General features: G+C 43.4%; 1 protein-coding gene across 1 annotated transcript in view; it reads left to right on the top strand.

The window, feature by feature from the left end:
* SLC16A2 (solute carrier family 16 member 2) overlaps nucleotides 1–22,786 on the top strand; it is a 111,008-nt gene that overhangs the window by 85,253 nt on the left and 2,969 nt on the right. Inside the window, exons 2-5 of the mRNA XM_032251306.1 lie at nucleotides 12,327–12,471; nucleotides 15,741–16,191; nucleotides 17,148–17,291; nucleotides 21,367–21,595. Coding sequence (XP_032107197.1) covers nucleotides 12,327–12,471; nucleotides 15,741–16,191; nucleotides 17,148–17,291; nucleotides 21,367–21,595 — 969 coding nt within the window. The remainder of the gene's footprint in view (nucleotides 1–12,326; nucleotides 12,472–15,740; nucleotides 16,192–17,147; nucleotides 17,292–21,366; nucleotides 21,596–22,786) is intronic.

Genomic DNA, 22,786 nt, shown 5'->3' on the forward strand with positions numbered 1-22,786 from the left:
CTGCAGCCTCCACCTCCCCAGGTTCAGGTGATCCTCCTGACTCAGCTGCTTGAGTAGCTGGGACTCCAGGTACATACCACCATGCCTAGATAATTTTTTTTTCTTTGTAGAGAGCAGGTCTCACTATGTTGCCCAGGCTGGTCTTGAACTCTTGGACTCAAGTGATCCACCTGCCTCAGCCTCCCAAGGTTCTGGGATGAGAGGTGTGAGCCACTGCACCTATTCCTAACTGTAGTGTGGAAGCATTCAGTCTTTCACAGTGATAATGTTAGCTATAGATATTTAATGGTTGCCCTCTATCAGGTTGTGAAAGTTCCCTTTGTATTTCTGACTTGCTAAAAGATTTTTTAAAATTTGGAAAGGATATTTAATTGAGATGATTATGTATACATTTTTAATTTTAAGTCTGGTATAATTGCATACTGCATTGATAGATTTTTGAATGTTGAACTAACCTTAAATTTCCAGGAGAAATCACACTTGATCATGATGTTTTGTCCTTTTTTTTTTTTTTTTTTTTGAGGTGGAGTCTCTGTTGCCCAGGCTGGAATGCAGTGGCACCATCTCTGCTCACCGCAACCTCTGCCTCCTGGGTTCAATCAATTCTCCTGCCTCAGCCTCCCTATGCCTGGCTAATTTTTTTGTATTTTTTTTAGTAGAGATGGGGTTTCACCATGTTGGCCAGGCTGGTCTCGAACTCCTGACCTCAAGCGATCCACCCACCTTGGCCTCCCCACGTGCTGGGATTACAGGCATGAGCCACTGAGCCCAGCCTATCCTTTTTATATATTGTAGAATTCAATTTGCTAAAATGTTAAGAGTTTGAAACTGTGTTCATGATGGACCTTCATCTGTCGTTTTCTTTTCTTGTGATGTTTTTATCTGGTTTTGGTGTCAGGGTAATACTGGCCTTATAGGGCTGGGCATGGTGGCTCATGACTGTAAGCCCAACACTTTGGGAGGCTCAGGTAGGAGGAATTCACAAGTGAAGCCATCTTGGTCAGCCACTCTATGATTCATAAGGGCCCTTTCATTTTTAACATCTTGCAGTTCTAATAAGGACGCTGTCATCAGTGTTTTTATTTTAGATATGTTTGTCTCTCCTCTGTCTCCTTATTTCTTTTCTGTCTTTGCTTTTGACTTATTTCCCATACTGTCTATTAGGTGAATGTCTGATAATCTGAGTCTGTAGGTGCTGGGCCAGCCTTCTCAGAAAAAGATGAGGAACTGTTTCAAGTCATAGTTTCTCCCAGCACTGTTGGGTTTTAGTAAAAAAGCCACCTGTAATCTGCCTTAGCTACTAAAGTAGATAACTGACCATTGTCCACAACCAGTGGGTGTCAAATCAGTGACCACAGGCCATTAAGTAGAGCCCAGTTACCCTTGAAGGACTGGGACAGGAGTTAAAATGTCTCATTTTCAGAACTGGCATGAGTACTCTTCTGCGTGGGTCTATTTCACTCTCTCTCAGTTTGACTCTCTGTAAAATTAGTAACTGAACCCCTAAATCTTCTAACTCCAAAAGTGAAAGTAAATAAACAATAGCTGCAGAGGGAAGGAGGCCAAATAACCTAATATGGAGGTAATGAGACAACTTAAATGTTCAGTGATTATTTGGCTTTAAACTTTGACACTTGGGCTGGGCATGGTGGCTCAATCTCAGAGCTTTGGGAGGCTAAGGAGGGAGGATGGCTTCACACCAGGAGTTTGAGACCAGCCTAGGCAACATAACAAGATACCATCTCTTCAAAAACTAAAAAAAAAAAAATTGCCGGGTGTGGTGGTGCATGCCGGTAGTACCAGCTACTCAGGAGACTGAGGTGGGAGGATCGCTTGATCATGGGAGCTTGAGGCTGCAGTGAGCCATGATCATGCCACTGACTCCAGCCTGGGTGACAGAGCAAGATCCTGTCTCTAAAAAGAAAATAAAGTTTTGAAATTCAAAAGTAGGTAGCCCAGGAAAATCGGCATGTCTTGAGACAAAATGTGGAAAGATAAAAATGAGATTTGTTTAGATATGGAATGCTTGGAAAATAATGTTTTCTAGTATTGCTGTGCCACCCCAGAAAAAACACCATCGCATTTTAATGAAAAAAAAAATATATATATATATATATATATATGTACTGGGAGGACCCAATGCTAGGACAAACATGAAAGTACTTTTGGACTTTTAAAATAAAGATTTGCTAGAAATATGAAGTAGAGTTCCAGACACAATGGATGGATGGTGAGTAGCTAACAAAGCAAATGGGCTTAGAGTGTCTGAGTGCTGGAAGAAAGAGCTTTTCAACACACTGTTGTCAGAAAATGGAAAAAGGTTTGGAAGAAGCTTCCCTAAGCAAGAGTGTTTTATCTATTCACTGGACAGATGGCTATGTAGCACTTAACTCTGGGCCCTGGCCAAGGCTAGGGAAATAATTAATAAACGAAGCTCAGCTGGAGGTCACTCTTCTGGTCAGCCACAAAGATAATGGAGGTCAGGGCTCCTGTTATCTTAGTCCCTAAAGAAGACCAGAGTGTTGCATTTCTCCTCTCTGGAGCTCCCCAGCTGACCCCTAAAGTGCCTTCTCCTACATCCTCCTTTTAAAAATGTTTCACCAATTCTTTCAGTCATCTGACTAATGTGTGCTCTCTAACTGGCTGGATGTACCAGCATAAGTCATCACAATCCTGAGCTGCCAGCTACCTATCCCATACTGTCCCCATGCCATACTAATACCAACTATCCATTTATCCAAACTAGATGTAGACACATCACCATGTTCTGGGAACTATCATTTCAACTATCATTCCAACTATCCCATTTATCCGAACTAGATGTAGACACATCACCATGTTCTGGGAACTCTGAAGAGGTGTGGGGATGGGGCAGGAGTGGAATATTTCTGGCAACACAGACTCTAATTTATAGTGCCATTCTCTCCACTTAGCATGGAGTATAGCAGTTGGATAGCTTAGCCTTAGAAACTGGCCTCTTAATCCTATTTGCTATTCTTTCACTGTACTGTGCATCTTGTCAGGAAGTAGGGGCTCTTGAACAGAGCCATCTCTGCTCCTGTGTCACCCTCCTTATCTCTCTTTCTATCTACCCTTGACCTAGCTTTGGCCATTATTTAGCTTTGCACCATCATTTTCTCATTTGAGCTTTTGTTATTTCCCCCACAATAATAGGAATTTATGAAAGCCTGTAATGTGTTTGGAGAGTTTGGCTCTTGGGGTACCCTCACTCTCTCTCTTTCAACCCAGAGGGAGAGCTCAGAGAGCTTCACTTTCAGCAGCCAAGGAGTGAGGAATCTGGTCTCACACTTGAATTATTTTCTGAGCAGTCTCCTATACTTCAAAGATATTAACCTGAGTGCCTGGGTAAGGATCCAAGGCACTAACTAGGTATTTGAGCGAAAAAAGCCTTTGTAGATGAGGAAACTTGAGGGCCAACAAATCCAGGATGGTGCTGGAAACATCAGAGTTCTGGCCTTGTACTGCCCAGGCCCAACAGAAATCTAGTTAGATATGGGTACTAAGTAGTGTTGCCTGCTGAATACAGGCATATGCTCACTTAGATGCAGGCCTTTTGGGGCCAACTCTCACTCCATGATACCATAGGAGAGGGGTAGGCCTTGTTACCCCTGAGAGGGCAAGGTTAAGGTTGAAAATAACTCTGGGAACCACTGATGAAAAGTGTGAAAGGTATAATAACTATATCATCGAATTACATGAATTATAATAGTTCATCCTCAAAATCCAGGGATCTGTTGAACAGAAAATTTATTAGTCAGGAATTACATACTTGCTCAGCACTTATGTACTGTGGGTTGAAAATAATGTTCTCTGCCTGATAGAACGTTATGGGTTCCACCACTGATTTTTCCAAGTCTGTTTAGAAAGATGACTGTACATTGCCTGTTGAAATCTACCCAACTCTCCCACATCTCAGTTATTTCACTGAAATCTCTTTGTCTTCCCCATATAAGAGCAGGGGTAATTATGGGGAACAATAGAAACTCCTAACTTTGAGTCCAAAAATTGTTAGAATTCTAGAAAACCTCTACCAACTCTTTGTATTTTCCAAAATGGGAAACTGAGTATAACAAAAGTAAAGGATAACCAATAACACCCATCTATTATCAATATGGTTATAATTGTCATCATAATTGAGATTATAATTATTAGTTCTTCCTTTTTCATATAGTCATTGCTTGATTATTTTTCTTTTTTTAATTTATTTTATTGCATTTTAGGTTTTGGGGTACATGTGAAGAACATGCAAGATTGTTGCATAGGTACACACGTGGCAGAGTGTTTTGCTGCCTTCCTCCCCATCACCTATATTTGGCATTTCTCCCCATACTATCTCTCCCCAACTCCCCACCCCCCACTGACCCTCCCCTATTTCCCCCCAACAGACCCCAATGTGTAGTGCTCCTCTCCCTGTGTCCATGTGTTCTCATTTTTAACACTCGCCTATGAGTGAGAACATGCGCTGTGTGATTTTCTGCTCTTGTGTCAGTTTGCTGAGAATGATGGTTTCCAGGTTCATCCATGTCCCTACAAAGGACACAAACTCATCGTTTTTGATGGCTGCATAATATTCCATGGTGTATATGTGCCACATTTGCCCTGTCCAGTCTATCATCGATGGGCATTTGGGTTGGTTCCAGGTCTTTGCTATTGTAAACAGTGCTGCAATGAACATTCGTGTGCACGTGTCCTTATAGTAGAACGATTTATACTCCTTTGGATATATACCCAGTAATGGGATTGCTGGGTCAAATGGAATTTCTATTTCTAGGTCCTTGAGGAATCGCCAAACTGTCTTCCACAATGGTTGAACTAATCTACACTCCTAACAACAGTGTAAAAGTGTTCCTATTTCTCCACATCCTCTCTAGCATCTGTTGTCTCTAGATTTTTTAATGATCGCCATTCTAAATGGCGTGAGACGGTATCTCAATGTACTTTTGATTTGCATTTCTCTGATGACCAGTGATGATGAGCATTTTTTCATGTTTGTTGGCCTCATGTATGTCTTCTTTTGTAAAGTATCTGTTCATATCCTTTGCCCACTTTTTAATGGTCTTGTTTTTTTCTTGTAAATCTGTTGTAGTTCTTTGTAAATTCTGGATATCAGCCCTTTGTCAGATGGGTAAACTGCAAAAATTTTTTCCCATTCTGTTGGTTGCCTATTCACTCTAATGACTGTTTCTTTTGCCATGCAGAAGCTGTGGAGTTTGATTAGGTCCCATTTGTCTGTTTTGGCATTTGTTGCCAATGCTTATGGTGTTTTGGTTATGAAGTCCTTGCCTACGCCTATGTCCTGAATGGTTTTGCCTAGATTTTCTTCTAGGGTTTTTATGGTGTTAGGTCTTATGTTTAAGTCTTTAATCCATCTGGAGTTAATTTTACTGTAAGGTGTCAGGAAGGGGTCCAGTTTCTGCCTTCTGCACATGGCTAGCCATTTTTTCCAACACCATTTATTAAACAGGAAATCCTTTCCCCATTGCTTGTTTCTGTCTGGTTTGTCAAAGATCAGATGGTTGTAGATATGTTGTGTTGCCTCCGAGGGCTCTGTTCTGTTCCATTGGTCTATATCTCTGTTTTAGTACCAGCACCATGCTGTTTTGATTACTGTAGTCTTGTAGTATAGCTTGAAGTCCGGTAGTGTGATGCCTTCTGCTTTGTTCTTTTTGCTTAGAATTGACTTGGCTATGCAGGCTGTCTTTTGGTTCCATATGAAGTTTAAGGTGTTTTTTTCCAGTTCTGTGAAGAAGGTCATTGGTAGCTTGATGGGGATAGCATTGAATCTGTAAATTACTTTGGGCAGTATGGCCATTTTCACGATATTGATTCTTCCTAACCATGAACATGGAATGTTTCTCCATCTGTTTGTGTCCTCTCTTATTTCGTTGAGCAGTGGCTTGTAGTTCTCCTTGAAGAGGTCCTTTACGTTCCTTGTTAGTTGTATTCCTAGGTATTTTATTCTCTTTGTGGCAATTGTGAATGGCAGTTCGTTCTTGATTTGGGTCTCTTTAAGTCTGTTATTGGTGTATAGGAATGCATGTGATTTTTGCACATTGACTTTCTATCCTTAGACTTTGCTGAAGTTGCTTATCAGTTTCAGGAGATTTTGGGCTGAGATGATGGGATCTTCTAGATATGCAATCTTGTCGTCTGCAAATAGAGACAATTTGACTTCCTCCTTTCCTATTTGAATGCCCTTTATTTCTTTTTCTTGCCTGATTGCTCTGGCTAGAACTTTCAGTACTATATTGAATAGGAGTGGTGAGAGAGGGCATCCTTGTCTAGTGCCAGATTTCAAAGGGAATGCCTCCAGTTTTTTCCCATTCAGTATGATATTGGCTGTTGGTTTGTCATAAATAGCTTTTATTATTTTGAGATACGTTCCGTCAATACCTAGCTTATTGAGGGTTTTTAGCATAAAAGGCTGTTGAATTTTTGTCAAAGGCCTTCTCTGCATCAATTGAGATAATCATGTGGTTTTTGTCTTTGGTTCTGTTTATGTGGTGAATTACGTTTATAGACTTGCGTATGTTGAACCAGCCTTGCATCCCCGCGATGAAGCCTACTTGATCATGGTGGATAAACTTTTTGATGTGCTGTTGCAATCGGCTTGCCAGTATTTTATTGAAGATTTTTGCATGTATGTTCATCATGGATATTGGCCTGAAGTTTTCTTTTCTTGTTGAGTCTCTGCCGGGTTTTGGTATCAGGATGATGTTGGTCTCATAAAATGATTTGCGAACGAGTCCCTCTTTTTGTATTGTTTGGAATAGTTTCAGAAGGAATGGTACCAGCTCCTCTTTGTATGTCTGGTAGAATTCGGCTGTGAACCCATCTGGACCTGGGCTTTTTTTTGGTGGGTAGGCTCTTAATTGCTGCCTCAACTTCAGACCTTGTTATGGATCTGTTCAGGATTTCGGCTTCTTCCTGGTTTAGGCTTGGGAGGAGGTAAGTGTCCAGGAATTTATCCATTTCTTCCAGGTTTACTAGTTTATGTGCATAGAGTTGTTTGTAATAATCTCTGATGATGGTTTGAATTTCTGTGGAATCTGTGGTGATATCCCCTTTATCATTTTTTATTGCATCAATTTGGTTATTCTCTCTTTTCTTTTTTATTAATCTGGCTAGTGGTCTGTCTATTTTGTTGATCTTTTCAAAAAACCAGCTCCTGGATTTATTGATTTTTTTGAAGGTTTTTTTTGTGTCCTATCTCCTTCAGTTCTGCTCTGATCTTAGCTATTTCTTGTCTTCTGCTAGACTTTGAGGTTTTTTGATCTTGCTCCTCTAACTCTTTCAGTTTTGACAATAGGGTGTCAATTTTTGATCTCTCCTTGCTTCTCATGTGGGCATTTATTGCTACATATTTTCCTCTAGAGACTGCTTTAAATGTGTCCCAGAGATTCTGGTATGTTGTGTCTTCATTCTCATTTGTTTTGAAAAACATCTTTATTTCTGCCTTCATTTCACTGTTTATCCAGTCAACATTCAAGAGCAAGTTGTTCGGTTTCCATGAAGCTGTGGGGTTCTGAGTTAGTTTTTGAATTCTGAGTTCTAACTTGATTGCGCTGTGGTCTGAGAGACTGTTTGTTATGATTTCCATTCTTTTGCATTTGTTGAGGAGTGATTTACTCCCAATTATGTGGTCAATTTTAGAGTAGGTGTGATGTGGTGCTGAGAAGAATGTATATTCTGTGGATTTGGGGTGGAGAGTTCTGTAAATATCTATTAGGTTTGCTTGGTCCAGATCTGAGTTCAAGTCCTGGATATCCTTGTTAATTTTCTATCTGGTCGATCTGTCTAATATTGACAATGGGGTGTTAAAGTCTCCCACTATAATTGTGTGGGAGTCTAAGTTTCTTTGTAAGTCATTAAGAACTTGCCTTATGTATCTGGGTGCTCCTGTATTGGGTGCATATATATTTAGGATCATTAGCTCTTCTTGTTGCATTGATCCTTTTACCATTATGTAATGTCCTTCTTTGTCTCTTTTGATCTTTGTTGCTTTAAAGTCTATTTTATCAGAGATGAGAATTGCAACTCCTGCTTTTCTTTGCAGATTATTTTTCTTATTAAATTTTTTTGAAAACCTATCCTACTAACACTCCCTAAGTCACTTCTTTTATATAATTCTTTTATTTTTCATTTTTTTGAGATGGAGTCTCACTCTGTCCCCCAGGCTGGAGTGCAGTGGTGCGGTCTCAGCTCACTGCAACCTCTGCCTCCTGGGTTCAAGCAATTTTCCTGACTCAGCCTCCCGAGTAGGTGGGATTACAGGCATGCATCACCACACCCAGCTTTTTTTTTTTTTTTTTTTTTTTTTTTTTTTGTATTTTTAGTAGAGATGGGGCTTCAGCATATTGGCCAGGCTGGTCTTGAACTCCTGACCTTGTGATCTGCCTACCTCAGCCTCCCAAAGTGCTGGGATCACAGATGTGAGCCACCACGCCCAGCCACTTCTATTACATAATTCTTCAGTCACAATCCAGCTATTAGATTACCTTTCTCTCCCTTTATAGAAAATTTTCTTTCACTTGGAGTTTCTGACTTCTCCAAAACTCTTTAAATAGAAGATTTTATTCTGGTCTTGAACCATGAGATTCATAAATTTTATTGCCCTACTTAAAAAAAAAATGTGTTCCCTACTCTATTGTGAGCTCCTTGAAGTCAAGTACCACATGTCACTCATTTAACATCTTCAATGCCTTGGGATAGACATGTGTCTGGGCCAGAGAGAATGTTAAATAACTGTTGAACAAATTAATATAACATATGGATTACTTCATTTAAAAAAATATATATTTAGCATTAAAAACTATATCAAGGCACTTTTCTCTGTACTTCCATGAAGTACAGCTAAAAATGCTGGACATTATATCTAAAACAAATGTAACAAGATTGAAAAGTGGACAGAAAAAGGCAGATGGGCTAGGAAACTTGGAGCCTAAGAAAAAACTTAACAGAAAAACCTGAGTTTTCTTTTTGCTTCACATGTCTTAGACCTGGAGCTGAAGAAGCCAGCAACCAAGAAATGCCAATGGAAGCAAACAAACAAAAAAACAAAAAAGCTTGATTTGTCTAGCCAAAAGACGGGAAAAGGGTCAGCCTAGCAAAACAAAAACCCTTTAAACAATAACCCCTCTACACCAGCCAAACGCCATGGGAAAAAATGTGCCCCACTTGACCTTTGCCAACAAGGGCCTACTGGGGGAGCCAAGACTTCTACACTCACTCAGCTGTAACAAGGTGCTCCAACCTGCTCCCCTCCCATGCTGAGGTGGTGTCAGAGAAAACTTAGTAGGGGGCCAGGAATTTCTTCCCCTCAGCATAACAAAACCTACCCTTCCCCCATTGTGTCAGTAGAGTCCACAAAGGGAGTCTGGACTTTTACCCTTGCCAGACTATAACCTCCAACCACCTCTCCCACTCCTGGCAAGGTGTCAAGGTGGTATCAGTGAAAGCCAAGTAGGAAACTGGGACTTTTACCATCACTCACTGAGGTAAGACTACATGGGAAACAGTAACAAGGAACCCCTACTTCTCCCATCCAGGGAGGTATCAAAAGAAGCCTAGTAGGGATCTTGAATACCCACCCCTGCTCAGCAGTAACAAAGTACTCTTCCTTCCCAGAGTGTCAATGGAAGCTAAGCAGGGAACCTGGACTTCCACCCCCATCTAGTAGTAATGAAGTGGTCCCTCAAAGGCACAGTATCAGAAAAGGCCTGCTAAAACACAAGATTTAAATAAGATCCAGAGTCTCATATCTAAAATGTCCAGAATACGAAAGAAAATCATGAATCACACCAAGGACCAGGGAAATCTGGACTTCAACAAGAAAAGATCATCAATTGACACCAACATGAAGATGACACAGAAATTAGAATTATTTGGCAAGGATTTTAAAGCAGCCATCAAAAAAATGCTTTAACAAACCATTAAAACTATACTTGGAACAAATGAAAAAAATACTAAGTTTCAGCAGATAAATAGAAATATAACGACTAAATAAACAGAAATTTTTGGAGCTGAAAAATGTAATAAACAAAATAAAATAAGCCCACTGGATGGGCCCCACAGCAGACTAGAGAAGACAGAAGAAGGAATCAGTAAACTTGAAGGCAGAACAATAATAATTATCCAAGCTGAATAACAGAGAGAAAATAGATTGAAAAACAATTAAAAGAGTCTCAGAGGCCTGTGAGGCTATAACAAAATATTTAACATTTCTGTTATCAGAGGAGTCCCAGAAGAGGAAGAAAGCAGGGCTGAAAAGGTACATGAAGAAATAATTGCTGAAAACTTCCCAAATCTGGTAAAAACATAAATCTGTAGATTTAAGAAACTGAGCTATCCCAAAGAGAATGAACTCAAAGAACTCTATGCCAAGACACATCATAGTCAACTGACTCTTCTATGGTGGATACCAGTCTATTGTCAGATTTTTTGTGGCAAAATTTTTTCATCTATCGCTTGCCTTTTCATTTTCATAACTGTTTTTGAAAAGCAGATGTTTTAAATTTTGATCAAGTCTAATATATCAAATCTTTTCTTTTATGGATCATGCTTTTTGTGAATATCTTCAAAATCTTTGCCTAACCAAAAGCCAGGAACATTTTTCTCCCATATGTTCTTCTAGAAGTTGTATAGTTTTAAGTTTTACATTAAGTCTATGATCCATTTTGCATTAATTTTTAAACATAGTGTGAGTATTGATATTTACAAAGTTCTTTATGCATATAATTATATCTGATCATCAGTTTAAGAAATGTTTGAGGCAGGCACAAGCAGAAATTTTAATCTCCATTTCACAGATGAGAAAACTGAGGATTAGAGAAGTGCTGTGTGACTTCTCAAGATCTCATAGCTGATAGGAGATGAAATGGCAGGGTAAGAAGTAAAATTGTGATAAAAAGTTGAGGTCTCTTGCTGTCCCAGGCTAGTACTTTTGAAGCCAGGCAGAGAGGGCTCAGGGTAGGGTACCAACAAAGTAAAGATTCCCAATGGGGAGCTAAGCAACCTAATTGGCACTGAGGTAAGAGACACAGCCAGTGGACTAGCCCCAGACTGCACTCCTGCCCACTTGGGGCTTCACAATTGGAGAGAGCCAGAAGCTGGCCCAGTGCCTAGCTCAGGTGTCACTCAATGAACACTCTTTGATGATGACGATGAAGATTTGGAAGTGTTCAAATGACAGCTCTGAAAGTAATTTCAGAGTTAGAAATTAAAGCTAAGAGGAAAAGTTAAGGAAAGTAAGATTTAGCAGAGAAAAGAGGCTCAAGATGAAACTTGATAACAGCCTTCAGACAAAAAAAAAAAAAAAAAGTTTGTTTTCCTTCTGAGGGCTGAGCAAAAGGAAAGAGACTGGAAGAATCTAAGTAAAAGGGCAAGTTTCTTCCTCCTTAGTGAGGATTGTTATAGACACTTAAGAGCCTTTAAAAATAGGATAAGGCCGGGCACAGTGGCTCATGCCTATAATCTCAGCACTTTGGGAGGCCGAGGCGGGCAGACCACCTGAGGTTGGGAGTTTGAGACCAGCCTGGCCAACATGGTGAAACCCCATCTCTACTAAAAATACAAAAAATTAGCTGGGTGTGGTGGCAGTTTCCCATAATCCCACCTACTTGGGAGGCTGAGGCAAGAGAATCACTTGAACTCAGGAGGCGGAGGTTGTAGTGAGACGAGATTGCGCCACTGCACTCCAGCCTAGGTGACAGTGCAAGACTGTCTCAAACAAGCAAACAAACAAACAACAACAGGATAATATCTTCTTGAGTTTGAAGTCAGGAATTTGCCAAACATGGGCTCTGATGATGGATTTCAGCATGAGGGTTACATGACTCTCTTGCACAGTGTCCTTAGAAATCTTTAGGTGGCCCATGAACCTGCCTTATATCCTAGTACAATTTCAAGAGGCTTTTGTCTGTGGCCTTCTCTGCTCCTTAGTCTTATCATCTTCACAGCGTTGTTCTAATGCTGGAGACAAGCCTGATCTTAGCTCCTGAAAGCTTAACCCCAATGTTTTTTCCCCTGAAGCCAAGTGGCCCAGAACCTAAGGCTATAGATCTGGCTTAGTATCCCTGTAAAGGCCTGAAATATTGAGTGGTCCAAATCTTATCCCAGTAATAAAATCCACTGTTTTATATCTAGCTTGTTCTGCAAAACTCTCTGATCATCAGGGACTAGCAAGCTGGCAATGCAGACCAATGCAATGCCCCCTATGAAAGGCCAGAGAAGAAGAGCTGAGATATCAGCAGTAGCACCAGGCACTACACTAAGCTAAAGTGTCTTTGTGCTTCTTTTCTCTGCAGCATGGGTAGGAGCGCTTGCAATGGGTATGATCTTCTTCTGTTCTCCTATTGTGAGTATATTCACTGACCGTTTGGGCTGCCGAATCACAGCAACCGCAGGGGCAGCAGTTGCTTTCATCGGCCTCCATACCAGCTCCTTCACCAGGTAAGGCTAGGAGTTGGTGGTCATTTCCCCAAGGCTGGGGGTTGGTTTTTTTCTGGGCATTAGCTAGGGTTACTTTTCTCACTGCAGAATCTCCTGCGGCCATGGCCATTTAGGGCCCTCAAAGATCCTGCACCCTGGATTCAGAAATCAGTGGGACTCATCTAGGTGGGCTCCCCAGGACACATTGGTAGGGAATATCCCAGAAAGGACCCAAGAGTCCAAACTGGTAGGAGTAGTCTGAGCCTGATAGTTCATAGAGCTGAGCCCAAGTCCAGTTTTGGCCACTGAATGGCAATAGAACAATTGATGAGTACCATTGCTCTCAATGCAGCTCAATTTCTATATCTGTAACATGAGGGAATTTGACCATATGGTCTTTTCAGGTCTCTTTCAGCTCTGCTATTCAATTCTCCTTCAGTGTACTACATATCTCACGACATCACTTTCTATCCCAAGATTGAGCTTCTCAAGTGAGCCCATGTGAATGCCTAGCATTCCAGGATTCCCAAAGGAATCTAATGCTGAAAAAGAGGTCAACTGAGCCCAAGGATGTTTAGCATTTCTCTTTTTCAGATAGCTCAGGTTGCTGACCTAAGGATGATTTGGGACAGATAACAATTCATGTCTTAGGCATCAGAAGAATGTTTAGCAATATCCCTCAATGAGATACAAACCCAGAATCCAGCTCCCCAGCTAGGGCTAGGCTAAACTGAAACCCTAGTCCCACTGGTTCCACTGGCAGAACTTGGCAGTGTCAGGCGAGGAGCAGGCTCTAGGTTCATTTTCTGCTTTCTTTTCTGCCAGTCCTGCAGAAGCATGTGTGTAGGATAAGGGAGAATAAAGACCCTATATCACAGCCTGAGGAACAGGAATTCCTAAAGAACTCTGTTGACTCTCTGCCAAAGACACTTTGGAAGTTATGGTACCTCCTACTTCCAATCTGCTTGAACTGATGTAGGGGAATGCCAGCCTGGAAACATGGAAATGAGAAATGGCCACAGTGACATGTCTGGGATGAGGTCAGAGCTAACTTGTCAGAGACTAGCTTTTTGAGCTTAGCTACCCGGAAAAGAGCCATGGCTCTCTAGGCCTAAGTTTCCACTCACAGTAGAGAATGATAATTGTGTTTTGCCTTAACTGGGCCCTGTGAGGTAAGCCAGCCTTCTTTATAACTTGAGCATTTCTAGCTGCCTAGCCCACCCTCCAGCAGAGGTTGGATTTGGCCTGCAGTCATTTCTTGGCTTCATCCCATCCAATCCAACTGCAACAGAGGGAAAATCCATGTCTTGCCTGGAACCTGTTCAGCACTCCCAGAGCAGCATCTCCTAACCTTTTCAGAAGTCCTCTGGTGGTCAACCTAATTTTCCCCCAGCAAGCTGAGGCCTGGCTCCTTGTGGGGAGGAGCTAGGCTTCAGAAGCAGCTCCAGTCTCAGCACTACACAGCAAAGGTCTGTTTTTTAAGACCAAGCAGAGCAAAGTGTAAACAAATTAGCAACATATGGATCCCATTTCCCTTCCAATCCACATGGGCTCAATTACAGGAGGGGAAGGAGCTCAGATGTGGTGTTTTCTTCTGACACACTTCTGTAGGCACATTGGAGTAGGCGTTCTGCTCTCTAGCCCCTAACCTTCTTCCCTACCCTCTTTGTTCCTTTTGTAAGAGCATCTTCAGAGCTGAGAAACTTTCTGGATGGCTTTACATCCAGTGGAAAAATGGTTCTGCTCATGGCTAGAGCTCCAAATCATCCTTCCTATTGTCTCAATCAGGATTCTCAGTTTCTCTGAATGACATGGAATGGGGCAGAACGCAGGCAGGGCTGGTAGGGCTTTGGAAAACCCAAACAGTGGGCCTCCAGTCCTGGGACCCAGCTAGAATTAGATCCACCAGACAGCATTCTAAACCAAATACCATGTTTTGCCCCCACTGGCCCTCTCCCTGAAGGTCTAACACAAGGTTCCTTGGATTAGGCCCCCAAGCCAGGCCAATCCCATAGGGTACCTAGAATCTAATGGGCACAGGCCCAAAGAAACCTGACAGAAGAGGAGCAGTTGGCTTATCTATGTGTTCCAAGTGGAGACAATCCTTTTGAAGCCAAATCCTTGCTCATGTCCAGTGAATACCAGCAGATGGAAAGCAATAGTGATGATAGCTATCTTAGAATCATGAGTGCTGGCACCACATCTCTGCAGCTCAGGCCCAGTCCTTATACTAAAGGCTTTGAGGCTCCTTATACTAAAGGACTGGGCCTATCTCCAGAGAAGAACTGCCTGACCAAGAAGAGTATTAGGTAATTTAGTGACCAGATAAGAACTATTGCAAAATATATTGCAAAATATTTTGTATATCAAAAAGAAAACACAATTCTTCACTAGGTTATGCCAATATTATCTGGGGGCATATGGCTGGCCAAGCTGACCTTCCTGTTGCCTTTCTCCTTCTGACCCTTTACTTTATGTTACAGAGGCTTATGGCCACAGCAGGGACTATAAGTTTTAAGCCAGGACCTACCTTACTTGGCCAGGACCACAACTTCTTTGAGGCTCCACTTCCTGTCAAGGAGCCAGCCTACTCTAGGGAACAGATCTATACCATTTCCAGGAACAGAGGCAGGAATCTGAAAGTTAAAGAGACTCCTTACCTAATGATCCCCATGGAGATCATCCAGGGCCCAGTGTAAAGGGCCTTGGGATATGTGGACCTTGGGCAGGGTTGGGGAGGGCGTATGTCTCAGGAGATCATCAGCCATTCTCTGAATATTGATGGCTTTAGCATGGAGAAAGACACCGAAGAGTCCCATGGAAGGTTTCAACCTTCCAGGATTTTGACTTCTTGCAAATCTTTGTTGCTACCTGGGATAAAGTTTTGTCCACCACCAATAGTAAGGTGAGACTATTCTCTCTAAGGCACTGACTCCCTGTAGCCCCTCATCCAGCTTTTACATGGGCTAGTTCTGGCTTTCCTTCAAACCATCCTTTTTGATAGCATCCTGTAAGTCATGCTAGAGTCACACAGACCTGAATTCAAGTCCAAGTTTTACTGATTCCCAGTTATGTTACCTTGGGCAAATTATTTTACCTCTCTGAGCCTCTGCTTCCCCATCTGAATCACAGGGATCAGAAGACCCTCTTCTTTGTCTGCTTTGAGGGTCAGTGGCAAGTGGGGCTGTGGGTTAAGGGTGGAGGAATGGAAGTCTCAGGAAGCTGATGGGGGAGGGTAGGTAGACTGCTGGTCAGGCTGCTGAGGATAGCTCTCGGTGTCTCTCCCACAGCTCCCTAAGCCTGCGTTACTTCACCTACGGGATTCTCTTTGGTTGTGGCTGTTCCTTCGCCTTTCAGCCATCCCTCGTCATCCTGGGCCACTACTTTCAACGTCGCCTGGGTCTGGCCAATGGTGTGGTGTCTGCTGGGAGTAGCATTTTCTCCATGTCCTTCCCCTTCCTCATCAAAATGCTGGGGGATAAGATCAAGCTGGCCCAAACCTTCCAGGTGCTGAGTACCTTCATGTTTGTTCTTATGCTGCTTTCACTCACCTACCGGCCCCTCCTGCCCAGCTCCCAGGACACCCCAAGCAAGAGAGGTATCCATACCCTGCACCAGCGCTTTCTGGCTCAGCTCAGGAAGTACTTCAACATGAGAGTGTTCCGCCAACGCACTTACCGCGTCTGGGCCTTCGGGATTGCTGCTGCTGCCCTTGGCTACTTTGTTCCCTATGTACACCTGGTGAGGAATACCAGGGTGGGCCCACCCTACCTGGCCCCAAGAAGCTACCCTCAACCTGCCTAGATTCCAGAGGGTGGGGGTGGAAGACATCGAAAGGGCAGAGCTGGGACCTTTGGGAAAAGAAACAAAATGTTGGTTGGAGAGATCCAGAGAGGGAAAAAGAGAGAGGTTGAGGGAAGACCTTAGTGGAAAATGGGGGCAATCCCACAGAGGGAAGCCCATGGACCATGGCTTCTCCCACAGTAAACATTTAGATAGATTTTGAGGAGATACGCATTGCCAGGATGCAGGAGACTGGCCCGGGTGACCCAAGACAGGATTTTCTAAGACTGTGTTCTGTGGAATGCTGGTCCTTGTGGTCAAATTATTTTGTTTAGGAAATAACATATACTGGATCTCTCTGGCTTCATAATGTGTAGTAATCTCTTAAAGAGACCAAAAAATTTTGTAGGAAAGAAACCCATTCAGTTTTGTTTAACTCACCACCCACCAAACTTATGCAGCTACAGAACTGCTGCTTGTAGTCCAGCTGTTATCCTCCACAGGCTTCATGTTTCCTAAAACACACTTTGGAAGAATTGCCTGGAAGTTGGTGGATTCTTCTTCCCTGGTAATTTGATGTTGCCCCATGCTATCAATTTGGGGTAAGGGAATGGGGGAAACTATAGAGAAACCCTTGGATTTTCTCAATCATTTAGGCTATTTTCTGACCTGCTGGGGCTTAGAAGGGGCATGGAGGTACCCACCCTCCTCGACTGTTGCTCAGAAGTCCAGAATCCACAGAGCCAAGGGATAAGCAGCCAGAGAGCTTGTCACAGAGCTAGGGCTACAGGAGAGGGGGCTTCTATCCTGCTCCAGGAAAGTAAGCAGTAGAGGATTCTGGATATGCCAGCAGTTAACCAGTCAGCTCCTCTTTCTTCTCCTGTTTCTGGGGGTCCTGGTGCTATGCTTTTCAGATGAAGTATGTGGAAGAGGAGTTCTTGGAAATCAAGGAGACCTGGGTGCTCTTGGTGTGTATTGGGGCTACCTCAGGCCTTGGGCGTCTTGTGTCAGGCCACATCAGTGACTCCATCCCTGGACTTAAGAAGATCTACTTGCAGGTGAGTGTGACCACCTGTCCACTGTGGGGAGAAACAGCCTGCCACAAATGCAAGGTTATCCCCAGCCTTTGGGATAGAATGGTAGTTTGTTTTGTAGCATGGGAAAGTCAATCAAATTATCTGAGCCTCCATTTCACCTGCTTTTAAACAAAGAAAATCATCCTTGTTCTGCCTCTTTACCAAGATTGAATGAGGATTCTGTGACAGCAGTGTATATGGAACCTCTTAGAACATGTGTAAAGGAAGATTTTATTAATAATGGCTCTCCATCTGAAAGGAGGAAACTGCAGACTGATCTTATTGCTACCCTATACTCCTTTGGAGAGTCTTGGGCATCTGTAGCATTCTGTGGCCCAGTGTCTCTCTCCTTTAGGCCCAGGTCTGTGACCTCTTATAATTCCAGAGCTACTTGACACCAAGCACTGGTTCTCAAATGTCATCCTATCAATGGACACAAAAGCAGTGCCAGAAAAGGCCAGACCTCACTTTCTTTCTCTAGGCCTCACTTTCCTCATTTGTACAATAGGAGTAATTTTTGCCTTTCCTTTCTCATCTCACTGGTGAGGATCAAAAGAAATATAGATGTGACCAGGCTTTGGGAAGTAAAAAATGTTACAGTCATGTAAAGTTTTAATCCTTCTGACAGGGACACAGATTTCCTCATATTGTGGACAGTAGCCACATGGATGTTCTAGAGGTTACTTTCTGTGTGAACTAGGCTCTGGTTTGGTCTGAATACAGGCCACTGTTCAGGCTGTCAGTCTTTGTCTACCTGGCAGTATTGCCTTTCTTACCTGACTTACTATTTTTGGTCCTGCAAGTGGGTTTATAAAGAGGTACCCAAGTGCAGAACTCTGTGAAGGGGCAAAGAGAGCCCCAGAAAACAAGTAGTCACAAATAATCCCTCAGGAAGGTGATTGAGTTCTGACTCATTTTTCTCCTGGGAAAGCCCTAAAAGCATTTGCAAGGGGCTCTGGCTACACTCACAGTGGGGATCTCTCTGTCTCTGATAGCCCCCAAGTGCTTTCCTAAATACCCTCAAATATCTTGGATCAAAATACGATTAACTTTTCCTTAACTTTTTTGGTGTTAGATTGCAAGAGTTGGTGAATCTGCATTGACAGAGGTAGGGTTGCCTTTAAAGTCCATCCTGCCCAACCTCATTACCTTGATGGAGAAGCAGGGAAAGGCTCACACAGACAGTAGTAGCAGAGCTGAACTCCTATGCAACACACTTCTCATATTCTACCTTGCCCTAAGTGATGGCAGAGCCAAGTCTCAGAGATGCTAAGAGACTTGGCCAAGGTCAAACCAGGAGATAGATAATTTTGTGATTGATATAAAGCAGTTGAGATTTTGAATTCCTGTGCAAATATCAGCAAGTGTTTTATCTGGGTGGCTATTTGCATAGGAGTATGTGTGGCTTTCCCAGCCTCACCTACATGCCACCCCTGTGAATCTTCCCTGCCAGAATTAGCAGCTCCAAGATGCCAAAGAGTTCTGGAAGTCAGGGTAATCTGGCATTGGGCCAGGGCTTTATCTTGAGGAGAGGCAGCAGCCTCTGCCTAGTCACATAACTCATGTGATTCTTACCACATTCTCTAGGAGAAAGGTAGAGCCTGAGCAGCTTTTGCTTTCTGTTATACAGTGGGAGTTCCAAGGGACAGGGAGGCATTACCCGGTTAGAGTCCAAGATAGGCTTAGGCCTCTGCTGACCACCCACCCACTGCTCTGGCCCCTTTTCCTTACTCTTACTTCACAGAGTTTTACCGCTAAGAATAATATAATCTTAGAACATTATAGCTAAAATGTATCTTCATCAACTAGTAGTTCAACTTCCTCATTTTACAAATTGAGTGTTTTGGGCCAAGAGCACAATAATGGATGAACTTCTTCCTCTTGAATTTGTCAAGATACTCCATCACAGGAATGTGCCTCCCTTTCTCCCTGCGTGTAATGCAGGAGTACAGACCTGGGGGAGGAAAGGAGTGTACACAGCTTCAGGTTCTGAAGAGCTATCCACTAAACTCTGTGGCTCCTACTGTTGGTAAAGACTGGCACATGTCTCTGGCATCAAGCCCCTGGACCATCTATTGGAAAGGAAATAGTGACAGGCTGCAGGACAGCCTCACTTTGTGCCAATTCTTGAGGCCTGTCTCTCATGTCCAAGAGGGATTTTACATTTCTGAACCTTGGCAAAGCCTCATGGAGGATGTTTGACAGACAACTAGATACAATAGTAATACTTAGACATGATTAAAAACAGTTAATAGGGTCCTTTGTGTTACATAATGGTATTAACTTTTAATTTCAATAATGGGCTTTGTTGATAGGTGCATCCAGTTTTATTTTATAGTTGTGTGTGAATCTCCTAGAGGAGATGCTCAGGTAACAAGGTTCTTATTTCTAGCTTCTGCCTGGCTACCTCAAGATTGCCTGGGCAAAGTTCAAAGGTCTCCTAACAAAAAGATGTCCTCAGGTGGCATTATCTTCTCCAAAAATCAGCTAATCAACCTAACAAACCCACTGACAGCAACAACATAGAAAATCTTTAGGGCACCAAATAGCCTTGACCCCCACTCCTTCTGTGTGTTCCTGGGTAAGTTGGCTTGCCTGTGTGAAGTATTGGAAAATCCTTGGGCCTATTAAGGACTTGATAAAGAGATCAGGTCTTAGCCCTGACCCTGGGACAACCTGGCTCTACTAGCTGCAGGGGGTTGGCAGCAGTGGGATGGGGGCAGGGTTCCTTTCTCTGCCTGCAGCCCAGGTCTTCAGTCTAGCTCACCGACACAGGTTGCAAATGAAGGCCAGCTGTGTTTGCAGTGGCCCTTTTCTCTGTGGAGAAGGAAAGAAAACAACCTCTGGAAAGGAAGTTTCTTCATTTTGGAGTCATTTTGCTCAGCCCAAAGAAAGCCCAGTGGCCAGTCACTGTTCCTGGGCTGGCTTCATTCTCCCCAGACACACATCTTTCCAGTGGCTTGGTTCCCCGGAAAGCCTCCTTTGTTGCCTTCTCAGGGTGTCCAGCCAAGCCCAGAGGCCCCCAGAGCCATGTGTCTGAGATGTCTGAGATGGGCAGTGCTGCCCATGTCCTAAAGCATAGGAACCTGGGTGAATGTCCCAATGGTTTTCTTTATGCCAAGGTATTTTATAAAATCAGCCCTCACAAAAATGGGCACTGGCTCCTTCCCATTTCAAGAAGCTGTACCTTCTACTTACAATCCCATCTGATCATCATGCAAGCCATCCTCATGTCCTCCCTTCCCTTTTTCCATACTTTAGTTGGATCTGAGAATACCAATATGGCCTGATGCCAGACCCTGATCCATGGGGAAGTCAAATACAGGCTCAGATGGAAGAAACAGCAATTCCTTTTATCTTAGGGTCTAGTACAAAGACAAACTTCTTGAGGCCAGGGGCAAAGTCTCCCCTGATCTTTTTGTTATCCCAACAGAATCACAGTTAAACAGGGGCTTTCCTGGACTTTGAATCCCTCAGTTCAAGAGTTAGAACAGGCCTAACCAGTTGGTGGGGCATGGTGGATCACACCTGTAATCCCAGCACTTTGGGAGGCCAAAGCAGGCGGATCAAGGTCAAGAGATTGAGACCATCCTGGCCAACATGGTGAAAACCCGTCTCTACTAAATATACAAAACAGCTGGATATGGTGGCGCACGCCTGTATTCCCAGCTACTTGGGAAGTTGAGGCAGAAGAATCACTTGAACCCAGGGGGCGGAGGTTGCAGTGAGCCGAGATTGTGCCTCTGCACTCCAGCCTGGGTGACACAGTGAGACTCTGTCGAAAAAACAGGAAGGGAGGGAGGAAGGAAAGAAGGAAGGAGGGAGGGAAGGAAGGAAGGAAGGAAGGAAGGAAGGAAGGAAGGAAGGAAGGAAGGAAGGAAGGGAAGGAAATAGAGAAAGGGCCTAACCATTCAGTCCAACTGTTCTGTTGACACCTTCCCCTTCCCAGTACCCCATTTTATAAATGGTAGAAATGAAGACTTGAGAAAGGAGATGTGATTTGCTATGTGGTCTTGGCTGGCCAGCACAATATGACCTTAGGCCCTTGTTTCTCCAGGTCCTTTCCTTCCTGCTCCTGGGCCTGATGTCCATGATGATTCCCCTGTGCCGGAACTTCGGGGGCCTTATCGTCGTCTGTCTTTTCCTGGGCCTTTGTGATGGCTTCTTCATTACCATCATGGCCCCCATTGCATTTGAGCTGGTAGGCCCAATGCAGGCCTCACAGGCCATTGGCTACCTCCTGGGCATGATGGCCCTGCCAATGATTGCTGGGCCCCCCATTGCAGGTGAGGCTGATACTCCAGGGAGGGCATCAATCAGGGAGTCCTGTTTTCCCTGGGTACTGGTTCTCCTGAGCACCTCTTCTTGAGGCCCCTTTTCCTCTATTTAAGAAACTTTGTCAGAGTGCACAAAACCCCTTATCATTATTCGTGGAAGAGATTAAACACAATACACATGCATGGATCCATTCTGAGGGATGGATTTTCCATGGCTGTATATCTGTTTCAATAGGGTTTTATTTCAGACAGCATGGATCCTTCCAGAGGGGTGGAGAGAAAAATGAGTTTTGCTTTCCAATGATTCCACTGATCCAGTATCCTCTCGCTCTCCCCACGGACATGTGATTATTTGCAAGGTAGTTGGGTAGGAAGAGAAGAGAAAGCAGGCCCTAGTTTTATTAACACCTAGGGACATCCTCCTCCTCCTCCTCTGTTGACTTCTGAACTAAGACTGTAAAAGAGATTTGATTAAAGTAACACCCCAGAATTAGGCCAGTGAGGCTCACCTTCAGCAGGAAAAGTGTTGACTTGCCATCTTGCAGCACTCCTAGTTTCTCCCTCCATTTTCCCAGAAGGGCACTGTTGGTATCCCAAGAAACCAATGACAAGAGAGACCTCCATTTCCTTTCTACAGGATTTATTGCAAACAATGATTCATGCATTTGCTTCTTCTAGGCTGGTCAAATGGGTTAAACAAATATTCTTTGAACACAAACTATGTGCAAGGTGATATGAGGGCATTGTGTGACAGTGGCAACAGCTTTCACTCAAGCTCCTGGGCAACAGCTATATTACCCATTGGGGGAGGTGGGCCTCTACTCACCCCCTGATCCAAACAGTGCCCCAGAATCCACATCTCTTTCCATTTTGCTTAACTCTTGAGTAAGCAAAAGGCCAAGGGCCTTTTTGCCTTTCCTGAATACTGTTTCTGGGCTCTGAGGTACTATGAGGTACCACACATTAGCTTCTGGAAGTGAGTAGGGAAGGCCTTACATCCCATGCCAAACATATCCTTGGTTTGGCAGCTTGGAGAAACCCAGAAGGGACAACCATATATGTAACTGTAAGGAACACATATAGCCTCTTGCTAGGACAAACGGAACTTCAGAGAAGGGTCACTGCAGAGAAAAGGAAAATAAGAACTCATCTGAAATGTACCACAAGAACCATTTGTGGTGGAGGTAGGGAGCTGGGGAA

Source organism: Sapajus apella, unplaced genomic scaffold, assembly GCF_009761245.1.
Source record: "Sapajus apella isolate SASKATOON/1434 unplaced genomic scaffold, GSC_monkey_1.0 scaffold75, whole genome shotgun sequence".
In the NCBI taxonomy this organism is placed as follows: domain Eukaryota; kingdom Metazoa; phylum Chordata; class Mammalia; order Primates; family Cebidae; genus Sapajus; species Sapajus apella.